Below are 22,059 nucleotides of genomic sequence, written 5' to 3' on the forward strand. Positions count from 1 at the left end.
TTTATTTTCCTCTAAATTATGCAATGATTGCTATCCGAGGATGTTTGCGGGATCTCTCTATCCTCATCCTGATCCTTTCAGCCAGAGCAACAGAGGGAGCTCATGAGAAGACAACAGGAGTTATGAGTTATACGAGTTAACCGGAGTGTGTGAATCTGTGAAAGATATGCATTTGTCAGGAATCAACAGGCATGGAAGAGACAGATAAAACATTAAACCAAATAAATACACGATTATAATAACATATGAATTGTCTTCATTCCTCAAGCAGTCTCTGATATTTTCCATAAACGTGTGTATTTATTATCGCAGTGGTTAACATAAGAAGCCTTTAGCATCGCATATATGACTGACTCTGGCACGCACGACACATTAGGAGTAAAATATCACATCGCTTTGGTGCATCAGTGACGGGTGAAGTACAGACAGCGGGTTGTTCATGTATTACAGGGTCAGGATGCTCTAGTCATGCAGCAGCACTTTTGTGGAAGGTCGGTAAAGTAAAGAGCAATTAAGGACACGAAAACTGTTTATTGTATTGTGATATTATTAACTAAGAATGTATCCTGATAGCACACCCAGATAGCACACGTACGTCTGCAAGACGTCTGTTAAAGATCACTTCATCTGGAAAGCATCTGCTGTTTACAAACATCTAATAGACGTCTATAAGATGTCATTTTTACATGCATTCTAAATCATTAACATCTTAAAGACGTCTTCTAAACGTCTATTTGACATCTGACAGGATACGTCCTATAGACGTATTCCAGATGAGCAAACACCCTAAATAATACGTCTTCCAGACGTAAACACGCACATCAAATAGACGTCTCCGAGATGCTTTCCAGATGAAGTGATCTTTAACAGACGTCTTGCAGACATACGTGTGCTATCTTGGTAGTAAACTGAGATGTTGTCCCTGAACACCGTAACGACATCTCTCATAAAGATTTGCAACTTTACAAAGTAAACAATGATCCAAAAAACACTTAGCCTCTTCGCTAATTAGCACACAAAATACCATTGGTATGCTACTTCCGCCGCCTTACCGGAAGTTGTACCCACGTTCTCTTTTACAGTAGCGCCCCGCGGAAACAGGTGGATACAAATTTGGAGTGGAATGCAGCCCTACATTGATATTAGTATACTTAATTGTGAACATTACTTAAGTATACTTCATAAAATAAACTTGAAGTATACTTCTTTTTCATAAGGGACAACTATTGAATTCTGGCTTCCTTCATGTCTTTAAGTCATCTCAGTCATCCTACAGTATGTTTAAATACATGGCAGAACAACAATATGAGTTTATAATTGCTTTAAAATAATTTCATAAAGAGCCAAAAAATAAAAATGGAACATTTAAACAACTTTCAAAGCAAGCAGAGATGGATTATATCATCTGATTGTCTAGCAATATCTGATTTTCTCCCAGCTTTTTAACAGCCCACTCAGAGCACGTGTCTCCCTTCTATGAGGTCACTAATCATTCATTAAATGACTCTGACACTAATAGACACCACGGATGTGTGTTCCAGAGTACCTAAACAAGATTAAATATGAACACTTATGATACCAGTAAAGCTCAGGCCAATCTCTGCAATATTTAGCTGGACATTGAGCTGCACAGCCTCAACCCAAATTAACCTAATATAAAGCGCCACACTCTCTTCCGCTCTCTCATAGATGGTAGAATGGATGTCATGCTTCAGTAGAACTTTGATAAGGCTCAGGACCAATCATTGACAAACACTGCAGTGGGTTACAGCTCGTGGAGTGCGGCAGGACTGTGTCCCATTCTTAATGTTAAATCAAGCTTCTCGCTTCAGGCTAAATTCATAGGAAGAAATATTAGAGGTTGAGAGGATGGGTCTGCAACTGATTCTAGCCGGTACATGTTGTATACTCTGGTGCTAGAATAAAATATAGCTTTTTATAATCTTTTTTGCAATTACAATTGCATTTTAGTTTTTAACAGTATGCAAAATATTCTGTGACTTTGATCGAGGTGTGTATCCACAGACCCCTCACATATCCTGTGCTCATTGTTATTTTGCCAGTTTGATGAACTTTATTTCCTGAGTGCCACTATCTACTCCCAGAGCTGGGAGTCAGAAATACAGAACACTGCCTTTGTGCCGTAAAACTCCCTCAAAAACACTGATGATCTGGGGGCCATCCCGCAGAGTCCCAGCGTTCCGTGGGTTTGCTGACTGTCTTTGATTCACTCTGCCACGGTCGGCTCAGGCCACCAGGGTTTCAGAGCTAACCGGCTGTGCTGACAGCTTCTCCTCAAGGCATTTGCCATCAACTTACCATCTCACCCCTCTTCTGCAACATCAAACACACCTTCCTAAAACACATACACACAACTGAAACAACAACATCAAATGTCAATACTCCTGAGTGTGCTGCTGTTATCATGACAGAGTTTAATTTATGGAGAACAACAGCTGCATTCCAGCCTTTAGTAAGCTCATAGGAAAATAGGAAAACAGTCCAAAATCACATAGCAATTAAGTAATATCACATTAGTGAGATTGCTGTTGTTTTAGATATGCCTCCTCAAAAATTTCTTCGATAGGAACATGCACACCGATAGTGTGTATGGATGGATGGATGGATGGATGGATGGATGGATGGATGGATATACACACACTATCAAAAGTTTGGAATAATTTATTCCGAAAGGATCAAATGACACTGAATACTGGAGTAACTGCTGCTGGAAATCCAGTTAGCCATCACAGGAATAAATGACATTTATTAAAATAGAAAATGTAATAATATTTCAAATTAATATTGTTTTTACTGTATTTTTCATCAAGTAAATGCTGTCTTAGTGAGCAATTATTTCTAAAACATTAAAATGTCTGACTGTGTATATGCCCATTTTTCTTTCTTTCAACCTACAAGTATTAAAATAGTAAACTAATACATACATGTATACTTATAAGTTCACTTGTAGTACAGATGCAGTACAAATGAGAAATGTAGTTGTGAGTTGTGCACTTAAAGTTTACTACAGTTACACTTATAGTACACTTAAACATATAATTTTATATACTAAACAGTGGGCCAATTTAGTCCCAAGCAGTATTGAAATAGGACACTTACAAGTTTAATACTAGTACATTGATACTAGTATACTTACTTCAAAGTATACTTAACTTAAAGGGTTAGTTCACCCAAAAAATGAAATTTCTGTCATTAATTACTCACCCTCATGTCGTTCCACACCTGTAAGACCTTCATTCATCTTCAGAACACAAATTAAGATATTTTTCATAAAATCCGATGGCTCAGTGAGGCCTCCATAGAGACAGAGCGACACGCGTCATAATCTGAAGACCACGCCCACCGGGGGGGAAACAATCCAACCGTCTCCATTGACTTTGTATTGCGTGAGGCTGCCTCTTTGTCTTTTCTGACTTATTACAAAACACAGAACAATGTCTAAAAGCTGCTGTGTGACAAGGTGCACAGCTAACAAGCTAAAAAAAACCAGAAAATAAGTTTTTATAAGCTGTCGATCCCAAAAAATGAATGTTTAAGTACATAAAAGTGGATACAGGCAGTGAGACAGAGCGCAAATGGTCATAATTACTTTAAGAAATACACTGGAGGGGGTCGTAATCGGCAACAACATATGCTAAACAGACCAACAAAAACAAACCATTCATTATTTTTTACCATGTCAAAGAATTATTTCACCTGTCGCCGATTACGTTCCCCTCCAATGCATTTCTTATAGTAATATGACCCGTTGCTCTCTGTCTCACTGCCTGTATCCACTTTTATGTCCTTAAACATTCGTTTTGGGGGGGTCGACAGCTTATAAAAACTTATTTCTGGGTTTTTAAAGTTTTTTAGCTGTACACCTTGTCACACAGCAGCTTTTAGACATTGTTCTGTTTTTTGTAATAAGTCAGAAAAGACAAAGAGGCAGCCTCACGCAATACAAACTCAATGGAGACGGTTGGATTGTTTTCCCCCCCGGTGGGCGTGGTTTTCAGATTAACATAAATGCGCTCTGTCTCTATTGCCAGCAAGACAAATAACATTTTCAGATGCCCAGAAAGCTACTAAAGACATATTTAAAACAGTTCATGTGACTACAGTGATTCAACCTTAATGTTACGAAGCGACGAGAATACTTTTTGTGCACCAAAAAAACTAAATAACGACATTATTCAACAACATTTAGTGATGGGTGATTTTAAAACACTGCTTCATGAAGCTTCGAAGGTTCACAAATCTTTTGTTTCGAATCAGTGGTTCGGAGCCCATATCAAACTGCCGAAGTCACGCCTCCCAGTGGTGAACCATTGAAATTTCAAAACACTTATGACGTAACAAAGCCTCTTTTACTGAAATCACATTACTTTGTGAGTTTGATACGCGCTCCGTTTTTTGGCACACAAAAAGTATTCTCATCACTTCATAACATTAAGGTTTTAAATACGTCTTTAGTAGCTTTCTGGGCATTGAAAGTGTTAATTGTCTTGCTGGCAATGCAGGTCTTACTGAGCCATCGGATTTTAACAAAAGTAATTAATTTGTGTCTTAGAGATAAACGAAGGTCTTACAGGTTTGGAACGACATGAGGGTGAGTAATTAAAGACAGAATTTTCATTTTTGAGTGAACTAACCCTTTTAGTATACTTCATAAAATGAACTTGAAGTATTTTTCATAAGGAACAATATTGAATTCTGGCTTCCTTCATGTCTTTAAGTCATCTCAGTCATCCTATGTTTAAATATCCAGCAGAACAACAGTATGTGAGGTTGTAATTGCTTTAAAATGATTTCATAAAGAGCCAAAAAACAAAACCAGTACAGTTAAACATCTAAGTTCCAAGCAAGCAGAGGTGGACCACATAGAGTCATAGATCTACATAGATCTGATTGTCTAGAAATGTCTATCTGATATTCTCCCATACACACACACACTATCAAAAGTTTGGAATAATTCATTTTATTTTCATTTCTAAAAATTCACTTTAATTCTTTATTTCATTCTTTCAGCATAAAGGTTCCTCTCATTACTGACGAATCAGAATGGATACAATGGAATGGAGTGGATCCAAATGACCCAACATTGTTTGCTTTTGTCCAGAATGAGGCTGAAAAAGGCACATGGGAATGAAATGAAATTTAAAATGACAACAGAGCCTATAATTTTCCCATAAAGAAGGAGTGGAGAGTGGAGTTAATTTTCAAATAGGTAAGTAGATGTTAAATGGTGCTCTCCTTTCACCTGTTTATAATGGGCACAGCCTGTATAAGGTGCTGCATGATTTCTTCTTTTGATTTACTATAGTAATGACACATCTGATGGATTGTAATGCATCAACAAATTTCAAGACTATTTTAAGTTATAAGGGCAGTATAAAGGCTATATAAAAATAAACCTGCTGTAATATTTTATTGATTCTATTAATATTAATTTACAATCAGGCACACACACTAATAAACAAGTTAATATTGAGTTATTTACATTTTCACTTATTACAATATCTGTGTTTTTCTCCGCAAACAGTTCCATACAAGGCCACAGCAGTGCAGTTCTTGAATTAATCAGATCTGAATGAATTGTGTGAATGAACAATTAAGTAACTAACTCATGAAGTCACTATGAATCAATGTGACCTGTGGATGGAGTCACTGAAAAGTCCCAACTGCTGACACACAGACTGTCTGTCTGGAATGAGTTAAACAGTAAAAAGTTGTAGCACTGTTGGACTGTATGTCAGCACTCTAGGAGCCTTACAATAAGCTAGTCAAATTTTAAGGGAATACTACAGTATATTTGTGCAATAACAAATAACAGTCTAGACTTTAGTACATGATGTACCATATAATATATCACTCTGTTATCCTGTCCATGATGGAGTGGCATGTGAAAGACCTGCATAAGTGAGAATCTGAATGACTGCTGGGGCCAGGCCCAGTCTTCCCTGCCAGACGTGAGCTTTCCTTTTAGCGAAGGGAGGGTGAGCATATGCCCTGGGGCCGCCCAAAACCTGGAACATTAAAACTTGCCATGGTGGCTCAGCTCAGCCGTGAACCCTGAGCTAGTCTGGCAGCTTGGCTGTGAGGGAGGATCTGAAGCCTGGACGACCGGGCCTGCAGTCAGAGCCAGGGCTGGACTCACTGTCTTGCACTATGAACAGGTATCATCGATTTCAAACAGAATGTCTAAATCTCCAGAATTCTGGAGTGGCGAGATAGAGGCTTGATCAGGGGCCATGGTGCAGATGATTTATATGAGGATACACACATTAGAGTGACACTATAGAAAAACTAACTTTTTGATATTAAACATTGTTTTGTTTTGTTTTGTTTTATTTGGAATATAAAAAAAAAAGAATATTAAAAATATGGATATTAAAAATATTCAAATTATCAATCAAGTAATATTCAATATGAAAGCCAGAAGTTCATGTTCAATTGTGCATGCTCATTTCCACTATTTTTATATACATACATCCTAGATCATCATCATCATCATCAACATTCACTCAAAGTTAATCTTTAAAAATAATCATTTTAATAACAGTTAAATGTAATCTTTAGCAGATCTTAAAAAAAATATATCAATTTTTCAAAGTGTACAATATAATGTTATGATGCATAAATGCACTTGTAACATTTAAAATAATTGATTTTCATTTTTAGTGTTTTATTTTCAATATATATTTAAAAAAGTACTTTTTTGGGTCCCACTTTATATTAGGTGGCCTTAACTATTATGTATTTAAATTAATCATTTGATACAATGCACCTATTGTGTACATGTTTTTACATTGTAATTATATTTTAAAAAATACCTGCATGTAATTTACGTCTGTATTAATTTCTTCTGTAACTACATTTATAATTACACTATTGACCCATCCCTTACACCTTAACCCACCCTTAAACCTATCCATACCACCAAAGCTGTCCTAACCTTACCTGTATTTCACCTCAATAGCAAAAAAAGTGTTTTGCAACACAATATGAACACAATATATACATTGTACTTATTTTTTTGATGTAAGTACATAGTAGTTAAGGCCACCTAATATAAAGTGGGACCATTTTTGGTCAATATCTGCCATGCCATTTATTGGTTATAAACATAAAAATAAAAATTGGTTTATTGGTATCTGAAAAAAGCCTATTTAATTATCAGTGAATCCCTATTTTTAATTGAAACAATTCCAGTACACAAACTTTCAGTACACGGAAAAGCTAAACTTCATTATTTATAGCCTATGTACGTTTCTTTTTTCAATTATCAGAGCAAAACAGTCTCACGAAAAGTCATAATACTTCATATGAGATGGAGAAAAGTTGTACCTTCTCATTCAAGCCAAGTCATACGATTTTGCCAACTCATACAAACCATTACAAGTTGTGATGAGAGTGTGGGACTACAAATGTCATGCTCTGCATGCCAAAGCAATGTTTCCCCCTCAAATTCTCCTCCACTTCACAGCAAAGTTGAATGAACACAAAGGCTGAAAGGTCTAAACACTGAATTAGTGCAGGAAAAGGGAGGGTGAGTAAAACATGATTCCCCAGCACCAGTTTCTCCTCTTGCCCAAATCTTATCTCCTCCAACTCTCACTAACTCTCTCTTGATTGTGCTGTGGGAGATGCAGAAGGACATCAGTGCACTTGTCTGAGGCAATGAAACCCCCCTCCCCATCCCCCACCCCTCTTCCTCTCGCTCTCTCTGCACAGCCCTCGCTGTGTTTTTGGCAGTCACAACTGACCATCATGAGCCGTGGTGCCAATTTCAGTGAAAACTGGCACATATGGCAGCTGAAGTGCCATATGCCATAACAGAATATTTTTGGCGGTTTCCTCCATTTGTATAATCACTGGATCCGATATAAAAGTGGCTCATTATTAATTATTCCTTTTACCATTTTGTACCCCTTTAAAAGAACCATTTTATGCAAGTGCAGCTCTGAGAGTTCATATAAATAGGAGTATTCGGTCATTTACAAAGAGATTAAAGAGGATGGATTTGGGATTCTACCTGTGAGTCTTCTGTAAGCCCTGCAAAAGCACCTGTGTCTGCATGATTATGAGAAAGAGAGAGACAGAAAATGCTCAAAGCCTGTTTCCCTCTACTCTAAACACTCTTACACCAAGACCGCTGTTTTGCCTTCCTCTTTACAGGGTTTAGACTCCTTCCTTTTCCTCTTCTGCCCTCCATTGGAAAGACTATGTTAAGTCTTCAGTATATGCTCAGTGCACTGGCCCAATCTTTCTTTATACCTACTTATCCATCCATCTATCTATCTATCTATCTATCTATCTATCTATCTATCTATCTATCTATCTATCTATCTATCTATCTATCTATCTATCTATCTATCTATCTATCTATCTATCTATCTATCTATCTATCTATCTATCTATCTATCTATCTATCTATCTATCTATCTCTTGGTTTTACATTTAAATACCTTATATCTTTATACATTTTTGCATTCTTGATAACGTAACTGCATTAAACACTTTCACTGACACTGCTGTAGAAATGAATTTGGGAGCTTATATTGTAAAATAGTTTAAATCTGTGTTCTCTTGCCAATATAACAATGCCACAGCAGATTACATTAATCAAAACACTGATAAATATGAGCCTTGTTCCTCCATCAGCTGATCCCTATTGTTATCATGACATGCAGTATATGTTGTCATCCTTAATCTCCTGCAAGAAAAGCAGCACAACAGCTGAATTGCTAAATAAAAAAAACAGACCCCTGTTAATTTGAATTATGCTCTGACTTACATCTGTTTGTAGTATGTTGATGTTTCTCCTTCTATCTGCTGGTAATAAAATCATATCATTCCAGGTTAGCGCATGGCTTGTCTGAATGTCCAGAATAGAGTTGTTCTTAATCCCTCAGCAGCTTATAGTTCAAGACCACAATCTTTCCTTTCTCCTTCTTAAACACTGGATTATTTTCTTACAATCAGATAGACTTTTAATACAAAAGAATATCGTAAACTCTTTCAAGTCCCTGTTAATATTCAATAAAACGTCTTTGTGACAAAAACCTTCTTTAACATCAGGGTCATGTTGCGCTGACAAATGACATCAAAGTACTAATTAGCCTCCGTACGAGCATGCCACAGAGAAATCTGCTCCATGTTGTACTTATACTGAGAAGGCAGTTTGCCCCAGTAAAGCAATGCTATTAACAGGGGCTATATGTTTTAGGACAATAAAAGAGGAGAAGGGGAGATTAATTCTGTCCACTGAACAGCCACTGCCAGCCACTATGAACCTGCAGTTCATGAGCTAAACAGATGGCTACTGATTGAGCAAGCTCTCGGAACACTGTTTGGGAAAAAAAAGTCCTTATCATGCTTGGCTGGACAAGTGTTTGGAGCAAGAAGAGATTTAAGGTTAAGACTGTGTAAATCTTTATATGTCAAAGGCCTCACCATTATAAAAAAAGAATTCCCATTCCCATTGCTTGATTGAAAAAGTCCCATCATTTCAAATGTATAATGTAAATGGCACTAAATATTTTATCTGTGGTAAAGAGCCTGGAAAAGAATCATATATTTGGAAAAAAAAAACATCAAAAAAAGTGATTATGGAAAAAGACATTTTACAAGAAACTATATTTTGTGCAAAGCAAAAATAATTTACCATATCAGTCTGAATTAGTTCCACTTAATGCACTGTTGATATTTGAGTTATTCTTTTGTAATTTGCCATGAAGATCTCTAAATTGGTAGAGAATGGTGTTTACAAGAACATTTTATTTCAGTTTAGTCCTCTCTTTATCAGTGTAAAGGACAAAATTATGTTAAAAAAAAAAAAAAAAAAAAAAAAAAAAAACACTCAGTTGTGAATTACATATGGGGGGAAAAAAACTTACTTGTTCTTTCAAGTAAGCAGAAAACAATACTTGTTGATTGCCCAAAAAAACAGATAGACATCTTCAGTTAAAGAAACTGTTAAATGCTAATATACATAGAAATGCATTGAGATTATTTAAAGTTGTGTTTCTCAAGTTGAATCAAGTGTTTCAATTAGCAAAGCATCTAAAACATCCAGAATGATGTCCTCAAATGCAGGATTGCTGTTTGTTTGTTTTGACACCATACATTTATTTCAGTTTCTCTCTTTTTTGAAAAAATTGATTAGTAACCACAGTCACCCAATTGTACTCAAGGAAAAGCACAGAGCACTCACTTTTGTTCTACAGTAAGCTATGCATTAGCATATTTGATAATATATGTTTTTCTTGATTCTGTCATATGCACTTGACCAGTTTACATGGCCAAACTATCAGTCTTTATATGGCAGTAACACAGCATTTATCTTCTGATAAATGAGATTCTAGAGATACAAACAACTAAAAAAAAAAAAAAAAAAATGAATAAGTCAGCAGGAGTTTAAATCGCTCTTATATGACAATTTATTAATTCTCTCAATCAAGGTTTTGAGGTGGACGCCATCCAATGACATAAGTACGCCCATGTTTCTCTGAACCCCAGTAGACCCCATAGAGAAATCTATAGATTTGTTTAGCTTATCAAATCTTCAGACTGTTAATGTTAAAACCATTTCGCCATATCGGTTAAAAGCATCGGATCTGTAGCATATAAACTCAATATGTTGACAGAAAGTCTAGTGTGTGCACTTGGCCGGCTGAATACTCACTGCTGTCTCCCACAGATGTTAATACAGACATCAGAATCCAGTCGTGCTGAGGTCAGGTTGAGCACGCGGAGCACCACAGCAGGTGTGCACGCGACAAGCCTCCGCGCTCCTGAGCCGTATCCCAGGCAGCCGCAAAGCGCAAGAGCGCCCCAGATGCCGATAAGTATCAATCGAGTAATTTGCTAACTGTCAGTAGGCGAACCATCACTGAGAAAAGTAATAATTATTATAGCACAACGACATCATTTAAAGCTGGATCACGTTGCAAGTGGCGACGTGTTGCCTGTAGCCTACATATAAACGTCCAAGAGAAGACAGCAGTCGTCCTTGATATTAAGGAAGCTGTGTGACAAAGAGACTCAATGAACAGTAACTCAGTTATACAGAGAAACTTTTTGTTGCCCATTTTGTTATTGGCAGATTCATGAAATCATAGCGAACGAAATCATTTTGCCTCCCCTTAATTCCTAAAAAAGTATTTTAACAGAAAAGTGACATTAATGTCACTTTTTGTTAACATAAAATAATTGGTTAACTAAGTAGCCTACCTTATAATGTTTTAAAAGACAATACATGTTTTATTGTAAAAAAAAAAAAAAAAAAAAGGACAATATATGTATATAATAAAATACAACATTACATGTAGCTACAATAACATGTAATGTTACTGTAAAATACAATTGTATTTTGCTTTATTGAGGGTTTTTTTTTTTTTTTAAGTAAAAAGTCTTATAATTTATGGAAAGGGGCATTCCCAAAATTAACTGCTCAAACCATCACATTTTTTAAAAAAAATTGACTGAGTTGAAGCGTTTTATGTTGCATTGTATGTTGTTTAGTTATGTTTACTGCTTTATTTTACCCTGATGGTGTTTGTGGGTAGCCTAATACTGGGCTCTGGCTTTGTTATTATTGGCCACAGTAGAAGTCATCATGTGACCTTCCTTTGTGTTATTATCAGTATATGTAACAGCAACAGAAAGATAGCCCACATAGGTTGATATATTAACATCATATCATTTAACGACGTATACAGTTATGAACTGTAAATTACAGTCATCAAAATGTCATCCCGAGTAATGCATCGCTACTGTACTTTTACAGGAAAGGTCTGCAACAACTTCCATTTTTAACCATAAATTTAACAACATTTTACAATGTATATTTAAAAATTGCATAATAAGCATCAGCTATTGAATAATATTCTAACATTTAAATGCACTTAAAAAATATAGCCTAGATGAATGTTCTTTGTTTGAAAATATAACAGAATAATGAAATATTCTGCAAATTTGCATCTGTTTTAGTGCACTTGACAACGTTTCAGCATAAGCACTCTGCATCAACTAACTCTCGGCGACCGAAGAGTTAAAGGGAGGAGACGAAGCGTGTCACGCCTCATTGGGCAGATTATGTGCAGCAAACAAAAAGTGTGTATGTGGGTGCCACAGTCAGTCTATCGGCCCCATCTGCACGCCTCTCCGCGCTCGCGCATCATAAGACGGTCGGCAACACTGTCACTTTCAACAGACGGGGAAATGTACTGACTGCACGGACTTCACTGGACACGCTGAATAGGCTACTTGAAGATATATTGACGGCAATTTCGAAACCTTGTGGATTATTTTACCCTAGAACCATGGTGAGTAATGACAATTTTGCAATAAAAACAACCGGAGGCTAGTAATAGGTACACGGAGCTATGCAGCGCCCAAACAGCATCCTCGCAACCGAAAGCTCGCAGATGGTAGACGAAAGTCATTGAATCAGGGAAACGGGTTACACATCATAAAGTCATAAAGTTGGAATAACAACAAGACCGTAGATAAAAAGCGCAATAAATTTCAGCCTGAAACAGGAGGTTAATGGGTTCGTCTCCTCCATTTCAGAAATGCGCATAAATTCGTGGGTCTATTATAGTATTTAGTTGAAATGCATATTCATTGGATCCTTTGTGTGATTCTCAGGAGTGAGAGTGCGACCTCACAGCTACAAAAGGGGAGAATCGTGAAAGGAAGGGCAGAATTCACACTAAGGCTTTTTATGGATGAAGGGAACTTTTAGCATTTGTGTCCTGATAATACAACAGAGAGCCTGACGTGTCCGTTTGAAATAGCATCTGGTAATTTAAATGCATTGCAGAGTAAATATATTTTTCAATAACGTTTTCAGACTATTTTTGTATTACGCGCTAGTGTCGCTTTATTTGCGCTAGAAGTAAAAGAAAAAGAAAGCGGTCTGTTTTATAAAAGCACCCTACCTCTCAGCTGAAAAAAAATGTAAATGAATTTGTAAATTAAATATGTTTTTAAAAAACGTGTCTGAAAATAGTTTGCAATATTTAACACATTTTGTGCTCACAGATCAGTTTTCAATTCAGCTTTACAATTGCAGTAACAACATTTCCCTTCACTCTTGTCCTTATATAGAAATAATTTTGCATGGATATTTATATTTAACCTCATCCAAAAAAAAACAAAAAAAAAAAAAAAAAAAAAAAGCTGAGGAATCATAGGAAATCACAGCAATATGCCGTACTGCTAAAATGATAAACTGTTTTTAAAAACACACGAACATTATGGAAATTGAATATTTCCCCCCTTTTTTTGAAATGCTGCTTTAACAAGTTACAAAAGTAAACTAATTCACGCGTACGAGAGATTCACCTCATTTGTAAATGTGCATTAAGGGTTCAGAGAAGAAGATAAAATAATTAACTCCGCGAGCTGCCTTAATTAAAGTCTCAGAAGAAAAGTGGTGGATTATGGTAATAAGGAGACATACGTTCCTTCTTGTAGAAAGGAGCTAAAGGTTAGCTGACGTGAAACCAGTGACTTTGACAGTGCTACTGAATCCATTCGATATGCTCCCCGATTGTAAATAGACCGATTGGTCTCACAAGGCCAGATTTTCCTTGTCAAACCCTTATAAAATATTTTCGACAAGTGGAAGAAAAATCGGAAAATACGCACTGAGCGTTATTAATAGGCTAAGTCATGCTTTTGAATCGAATTAATGCATTTTAAGAAATAGGTATTCATATTCCACTTTTTTTTCTTTGATTTCTTGTATTTTCTCTTCGCTTTTACAGAATTAATGAAAAACTCATTTAATTCAACATGTTTACATTTTATAAAATAGATTATAGCTTAAATGACATACAATTTATTACATAATGTCAACAAAATAGCTTTATTTCAGACACATAGTTCCATATTAGTAAATTTATATTTAGGCTATTTATCAATCGAACAGAATTAGCTTTAAAGAAAGAAAGAAAGTAAAAAGCACGGGCCTAAAAGTAAAGTAAGTCTGAGAGGTTTTTGTTATTAAATGTTTTGTGCAGGATATTCACAAATCAGATAGCATGGATGGAATAAATATTTAAACAATTTACATAGCCTACATTCTATATAATACAAAAATAGTGACTGTTCTATTTATTCACATGAATTGACTGACATTTTTGTTCTTACAGCAAATGATGGAGGAATCCAGTTCGCAGAGACTGGCCTGGGATGGCGACGCGAAAGCGATGCAGCAGTGTTTAACGGATATATTTACCAGCGTTTACACAACCTGTGACATTCCGGAAAATGCCATTTTTGGTCCATGTGTTCTGAGTCACACTTCACTGTATGACAGCATCGCCTTTATCGCTCTGAAGTCCACAGACAAACGAACGGCGCCTTACATCTTTAGGGTATAGTCACTGTTTATTTAATTCATTCCAGAAAAGTCGAGTGTTTGAAATGTCAATTTATTTAAGCTATATAGGCCTAATAACTGTCGCTACACCAATCCCTACTAATATTTATTTCGCTTTTAGAGGAACTTTATTCTTTGCAATTAATTACTGTTATCTGAACACTGGCCCGATGTTCTAACCGCTTTATGTTGCCGGATACAGGTGGACACGTCAGCTGCCAACAGCTCATCAGAAGGCCTGATGTGGCTGAGGCTGGTCCAGTCAGCGAGAGACAGAGATGAACAGAACCTAGAGGCCTATGTGAAGAACGGCCAACTATTCTACAGGTCACTGAGGAGAATAGAGAAAGACGAAGAGCTGCTGGTGTGGTATGGCAAGGATCTCATTGAGCTGCTGCTCCTGAGCTCAGGCAGAAATCAAGTGAAAAGTAAAGGTACACTTTGAAGATCAATATGTGCTATACTTTGGTCAAAAATAGCAGTTGCTTGTTTAAATAGTAAACAAATATAGTTTGCTTTAATTAATTAATATAGATTTAAGAAGTTTTTCAAAAATGTGTACACACATGAGACAAAGTGCACGTCAATCATTTATAAAAAAAAAAAAAATGTTTAAAAATGAATTGTTAATTGTTATCATCATCATTACGTACCTGTTTAAGGACACTTTTTCTAAAATGTCTTTTCTTTTTCTCTTCCCCTCCCACCAATTATGTGTTGCAGGAACGTCACCCTTTTTGTGCCCAGACTGTAGCCAGCGTTTCCAGTTCGAATTTCCCTTTTTGGCTCATCTGAGATTCCGCTGCACTAAGAGACTACAAAGCATGGCCAGCCCAGAGGAGGAGGCCAAGGATGCCAGTGACCAGGCTAGTCTACCTCCTGCCAGGTCCAGTCCCAAACTGGGCCGATCCGATGGCTTCTCCAATCCACAGGACGGAAAGCCATCCACAGACTTCCATAATCTGGCCAGGGATTTGGAGAATAACAGAACCAGTCCGCCGAGCGACAAAGAGGCCGAGATCCTGAGTGAGAACTCTGGAAAGCGCAAGTTCTCCGACATGGAGGACAGCAGGAACAGTGGATTATCTCAGCCTCCCAAGTCCAAAGAGGAGTTGGCCAACTCGGCGCAGCAGTACCGTGGAGCGTACGGTCTGGACGAGAGCAGGCGGGCCTTTTCTCCCTCTGTTTCAGAGTCGACGGAAACCAAGAGGAGCGCCTTTACGGAGGTCAAGAAGTCGCCTCAAGGCTTGAAGCACAGCAGCAAAAACTCCATCTCCAACTCGGAGAACAAGGAGGCTGGCCGGCCCAGCAACAACCCGGCTGAAAAGCACCTGAACATCCGACAGGTTCTCAGCGAGACTCAGCCCCCACAGTCCCGAATGGAGACCTCGTCAATTGGCAGCGCTTTCACTTCGGTGCCCCAGCAGGGTGGTGGAGGCTCGGAGAGAAAGAGCGCCTTTAGCCAGCCGTCTCGCACCTTCTCGCAGATATCACCTCTTGTCATGGCACCCAAGCTTCTGCCGGCGGTAGACTGCCATCCCACGGTGGGCGACACCGTCTCTTCCAGTAGACTCTACCAGGCAGACCACCTCGCCGCAAAGCTCCAAGGCTCAGAGCTAGGCAGCAACTGCCCCGTGCCGGGCGGCATTGCAAAACAGAACCCTTTCTTGTACGCCACAGCCTTCTGGCCCAAGACGTCAGGCCCCATCCAGCTGCAAATGCCCTCTGCTCTCACACTCCTGCCCCCTTCGTTCACTTCCCTTTGTCTGCCTGCCCAGAACTGGTGTGCCAAATGCAATGCCTCCTTCCGCATGACCTCTGACCTGGTCTACCACATGCGCTCGCACCACAAAAAGGAGTATGCCATGGAACCTCTTGTTAAAAGGAGGAGAGAAGAAAAGTTAAAGTGTCCAATCTGTAACGAGTCTTTCAGGGAGCGGCACCACCTTTCCCGGCACATGACCTCTCACAACTGAATTTTTGAGGATTTATTGATTTTTCTTTCTTTCTTTCTTTCTTTCCTCCTTTCTTACTTTTTTCCTTGCAATTTTTTAATCAAAATGGAATATGGTTAATCTGGAGGAGTAATGCCAACACGTTTGCTCTCATTTTCAAAAGACATATACTGTTTAAATGGTTTGATTTCTCCAATTGTCACGTTTTTGTGTATGACGATGCATTTTGACTTAAAAAAAACTAAAATCTATTTATTATATGAAGCACTTATTATTTGAAAAAAGGGACAATAATAATGTAAGTGTACTTTGAATTTTGTATATATTTAATGTATAATGTATATAAATGAATTAAGATGCAGATCATTTCATTGAGAGTTATTCAATGACATGTTATGTCTATATGCATAAGGATATTGAACATTGGGAACATGATGTTGAAGTGTATTTAAGAGTGCATGTAAATTATAGTTATTGGTATAAGATGCAGTCTATTCGAAACAATGTAAATACTTGTTTTGTTTTAATACAAAGTGTAATATTTTGTGTCTGTGAGGAATAGATTCAGTGTTTCTTCCTTTTGCTGAAATTTACTATTTGATAGTTTATCTAATCATGTTGAATGCTTTGACAATAAAATAGCTTTATTTTCACCTGACTGTGTGATTAATTCTGCCTGGCTATAAAATGACAGACAAAAAATATTATATATATATATATATATATATATATATATATATATATATATATATATATATATATATATATATATATATATATATATATATATATATATATGTGTGTGTGTGTTAAGCACTGCAAATAAATAAAAGAGTAGATTGACAGAGGGATGCTGTTTACAGTTGTGGGTAGTTTCCTTTCAAAAAAGAGCCATAATTCATACAAAAACTATCACGTATGTCCTCTTTAGGCTACTGTTTCAACACTCATTGTGAGTTTGTTTGTTTGTTTGTTTTTTCACAAAGAACTTGTCTTGGATAAATTAGCACCTTTGTAGAATAAGCGGAAGTCTATTTTTAGGCCTACAATTCATCGACCATCATCTGCAATACGTGCTCTAGTGTAGTCGGATTCGACACTCAAAATATTTGTGGGGAAATGCACAAAAATAATACATTTGTCTAAACAATTTTAAGATAATATAGCACTGTGAGTACTATAAGGTAAACCAAACTTTGATAGCCTATAGTTTATTATATAAACAATAACAGTAACAACGATGATGATGATGATAATAATAACAACAACAACAACAATAATAATTTAAATAATTAAAACAAGCAACATTTCCACTGAGATACATTTTCCTCAAGGGAAAACCAAGCATTGAATTCAAATCTAAAATAGCGTGACGTCTCCAAGAAACCCGATCTTCAGGTTATTTTAATTCTTAGCCAGTAAATAGCAAACTAAATTGATAAATAGACCTAAACAAACAAACAAACAAAACGAAAAACGGCTGCTATATTAAACATTAGCGCTTTTTTTCTGTCTTTCAAACGACTTGCGATTTTTTGTGCTCATCATTGTGTAGTGCGCGTTTCAGGAAATTAGAGTAAAGAATACTAGGTTACTTGATTCCATTATTAGCTGATATAAAAAAAACACTATAAAAACTACTGAAATGGACTCAGGTCAACAAATACTATGAAACAAGATATAAAGGCTAACTGTAAATTTAGGTCTTATGTAGGCTATAAAAAAATACAAACGCTCTCTGATGAAAATTATATAATCTCGATTTAGAAATGTAGGCTATTACATATTTATCAAATGGGCCACAAGTAGGCTATGACCATATAAAACATAAGGATCACAAAGTAATGCCAATTTATAGCTGTCAGTCAACTTGATTTGCAATTATTATTTTTCAGTAATAGACAATAAAACACCATATAATTGTTGTATGGTGTTATATAGTTTTCTTAGCTTTATATGCATATTTAGGCTATATGTCTTTGTCAAATATATATTATATCTGAACTTGTATTGTGGCGCTTGAAACCAAGGAGCTAAGAGGGAGATACAAGATGTTAAAATAGCTCAACAGTGACACCAAGCTCTTATAATGAAAAATTCAACCAAATCAGGATTTTTTAAAAATGATTTGAGTATTGCAGAGCCTTAGTCTGCCACCTAATGGTCCACAGCGGCCTCAACGCAGCCAAAGCTCAACCATCTGCAAATCAGTAAGTTATTTAATAAATATAATATAATATAATATAATATAATATAATATAATATAATATAATATAATATAATATAATATAATATAATATAATATAATATAATATAATATAATATAATATAATATAATATAATATAATATAATATAACATAATATAATATAATATAATATAATATAATATAATATAATATAATATAATATAATATAATATAATATAATTGGCATTGTAGTGGCCAAAAGTGATGTCCTGAGGGGACATTTGTTTTTAATTACCTTACAAGTACAATTAAATTATCAAAATTCAATTAATTATCAAAATACAAGGGAATATATGCAAAAAAAAAAAAAAAATGCATAGACAAACAAAAAGCTTACAGGAAAAAAGCTTACATTAACTACAAATGGTTGGTTCGCTCTTGCTGCATGGCCAAAAATAATGTCTGCAAAATTTTGCATGTTTCATTGCATTATCACAAATAAAAGATTTGATTCCAAGCACAACTATGCAATATGCTTATGAAATCTGTAACAATTTTTTTAAAATATTTTAATAAAGGGTGAATATTTCAGTTTTCCTAGGTTGGACATAATTTTAAGCCACTACTGAATATATAAAAGTGGCCTTCTGAAAAAAAAGAAGAAAAAACAAAACAAAAACACTTATTAGGCACAGAACTTTGATTCAAAATGATAGCAATTTAATAGGTGGACCTAAAAATAAAATGAAAAAAAAAAACTTTCCCAATCATAAAACATGATCAAAGAATTAAGTCCAGAATATAAGGTAATGGCCTGGGAGAGGATGATAGTCACTTATGCTTGGTGAAGATATTTATTGCCTGACCCATGTTTTGTGACCGGAGTCATCCGTACCTTCATAATCTCCAGTTACATTTGTCACGGTATCACTCAGCACCTCTCGTCAGTCTCAGTTTATACCCCTCTCACATGTGGCCAATGTGGTCACCCTTGGCTAACCTAGCTGGCCCGCTTCTCATACTTTACGTGTGATTGTGTCCTATGGTGAACCGCTCTTCCTGCATCTGTCTCTTCCCTTCATCTTCCTGTTGTTCTGTAACATCTTGGCAATGGGGCCCTTGCATCAAAATAGATCTGTGTGAAACACACCAATCTCAAACAGTATGTACGAGTGATGTATTTATAGATTATTCACACTAACGATGCAGTGACATCCGAGATCATGACGAGAAAGCCAAATGCATGATTTATAACTGCTGATTTACTGTTTGCATTCCTCCAAACAATAACAGGCCAACCTGTGTAATTTTGCAAATCGCTACCTACCAAATAAATATCTTTTTATACAAAATGATCTTGCTGCATAAAACATTATTTTGTTCACAGTGTACAAAACAGTCAGCTTAACAACAAGAACACTGCAACAAATATTAAAGTAAGTTGCCATGAAATCAAAACTGACAATTCTTGTTGTTGTTGCTGTTGTGTTAGTGGAATATTACAGCGCTGAAAAAACAAAACAAAAAAACAATGGTGTGGAAACAATTGTAAATTTCATAAATAATTACAAAGAAATAGCGAATAACTTATTAAATAAACATTGAAAAATAGAAAGACTGAAATAGCATTCCCCAGTCCAGTATACTGGATTATAATCTTGTTTTATTTACAACTTCGACAAATTATTTTTTTATTTTTTTTACAGTTTATGTTTATTAGAAATCCATGCACGTCATTATTTTTTTTAAATATATATACTAAATATATACAGTATTTTTTATATTTTTTTAAGTCCAGTCCCATATTTTTTTTTTTTGAGATGTTGTTTCACTCGGATATACGCCACAATAGGGAAGAAAAGTTGATTGCATCATGCAGACTTTAATACTTTAATAAATGAGTCCATGATTTGACTCATCATTGCCATAGAAGATGATAAATATTAGGAAATATCAGACCGATGAATGCTGTGATCAAATAAGAGTCAAATATTCCATAATGTGGTGTAATTAGCATGATTAATATATACAGTCAAACCAAAAATGATTGATTTTTGATATATTTTTAGTAGGTGCAGGACACTAGTTCATTTATGTAAGTGAGGATAGCAAAATAAAGTAAACGGTCACATATTATACCCAAAAATTCTTCAGTAAATCGGATACAAATTTGGAACCAAAAAATATTTTGACACTTTGATATGACCATGTTTTGCTTACGTGTTATCTGACATAATTAAGATAATTTTTTTTCTGACACAGTTTAACTCTGAGATCTTGTCATATTTTATTACCATTTTTATAGTGAATAAACTGAATTAATGAATGAAATGTTCAAGGTGTCTGAATATATTTTGATTTGACTGTATATACTGTATATATATATATAATTTGTCTTTAACAGTTAATTCTATTTTTAAAAGCCTGTTTATTCCATGAATTAGATTGTCATACCATTGGTTGAACCTATCTATATAAAAAAGCACTACACAACAGCCTGCTATTTTAAAGCAGCGCACATTCAATCTTCCTCCGCGCTGACATGGACAAATTTACACTTAGCGTTCACTTCAAAGATGAACAGATTCACTTTATAGACATGCTTTTGCACTTAGCATGATCTCTGTCCTCCTCAACTGTTTGTACCTGTCTTCTGTGCGTCTGCCTTGCAAATTCTAAGCATTACTGAGAGTAATAGACAGATCTGAGAGTGGGCAATGTAAACTGCACCTGTCTCTTCTCTTCAGACTTCTGTCCTTCATGGGTCATACACTACATTTTCGAGTAAAGAGAAACAGATTATCAATTGATTTGATCTCAAGATCTTCTGCTGACTCTCTTTTCTTGCTTATATACCTTAAATATTTTGTTTTAGGGTTTTTTAACCAACATTCATACAATATCAAAGATATTTTTTCATATTAATGGATGATTTTGCTCAAAAATGATTTTGGATGACACACTCAAAAAATAAAAATTCATGAAAAAAAAATCATTGGTAACACTCTACAATAAAGTTTCATTAGTTAACGTTAGTTCATGCATTAACTAACATCAAACATTTATTTTGTTACAATATTTATTAATTTTTGTTAAATGTTAGTTAATAAAAATAGAACTCTTTTGTTAATTCATGTTAGCTTAGTACCATTAAATAATATTAACAGATGCAACTTTAGTTGCTTTTGGGCATGCATACAGTATTACCAGGATATTGGCTGTTTATTACCTATAAAGTGCATATTGATACCTTATTCTGCATGACCATATTCTACATCCTAACCCAATTCCTAAACTTAACAACTACCTTACTAACTATTAATAAGCAGTAATTAGTAGTTTACTGAGGGAAAATCATAGTTAATAGTTAGTTAAGAAAACTGGACCCTAATCTAAAGTGTGACTGTTAGTTCTTGTTACCTAATGCTAAAAATGGAACCTTGTTGTAGTGTTTCCTGTGAATCACAAAAGACGATATTTTGAACAATGTTTGTTTTTTCTCATTTTGACCACATTTTT

At 35.7% G+C, this 22,059-nt stretch overlaps 1 protein-coding gene across 3 annotated transcripts; it reads left to right on the top strand.

The window, feature by feature from the left end:
* Positions 1 to 12,170: 12,170 nt before the first annotated feature.
* On the top strand, positions 12,171 to 16,905 carry prdm8b (PR domain containing 8b). Of its 3 annotated transcripts, none has more exons than XM_067407704.1 (4): positions 12,171 to 12,332; positions 14,169 to 14,393; positions 14,601 to 14,832; positions 15,122 to 16,905. In XM_067407704.1, exons 1-4 carry the CDS (start codon positions 12,330 to 12,332, stop codon positions 16,372 to 16,374), a joined length of 1,713 nt encoding a protein of 570 aa, XP_067263805.1. In that variant the 5' UTR covers positions 12,171 to 12,329; the 3' UTR covers positions 16,375 to 16,905. The 3 variants fall into 3 exon arrangements, with proteins under 3 accessions (XP_067263805.1, XP_067263807.1, XP_067263806.1); XM_067407706.1 differs by having other exon boundaries at positions 14,601 to 14,826; XM_067407705.1 differs by lacking the exon at positions 12,171 to 12,332 and adding an exon at positions 13,971 to 13,996.
* The last annotated feature ends 5,154 nt before the right edge of the window (positions 16,906 to 22,059 follow it).

Source organism: Chanodichthys erythropterus, chromosome 13 (genome assembly GCF_024489055.1).
Source record: "Chanodichthys erythropterus isolate Z2021 chromosome 13, ASM2448905v1, whole genome shotgun sequence".
Taxonomy (NCBI): Eukaryota; Metazoa; Chordata; class Actinopteri; order Cypriniformes; family Xenocyprididae; genus Chanodichthys; species Chanodichthys erythropterus.

Coding starts and splice junctions, on each gene's coding strand:
- prdm8b (XM_067407704.1), top strand. Junction 14,394..14,600: donor CGGCGCCTTACATCTTTAGG/GTATAGTCACTG, acceptor TGCCGGATACAG/GTGGACACGTCAGCTGCCAA. Junction 14,833..15,121: donor AAATCAAGTGAAAAGTAAAG/GTACACTTTGAA, acceptor TATGTGTTGCAG/GAACGTCACCCTTTTTGTGC.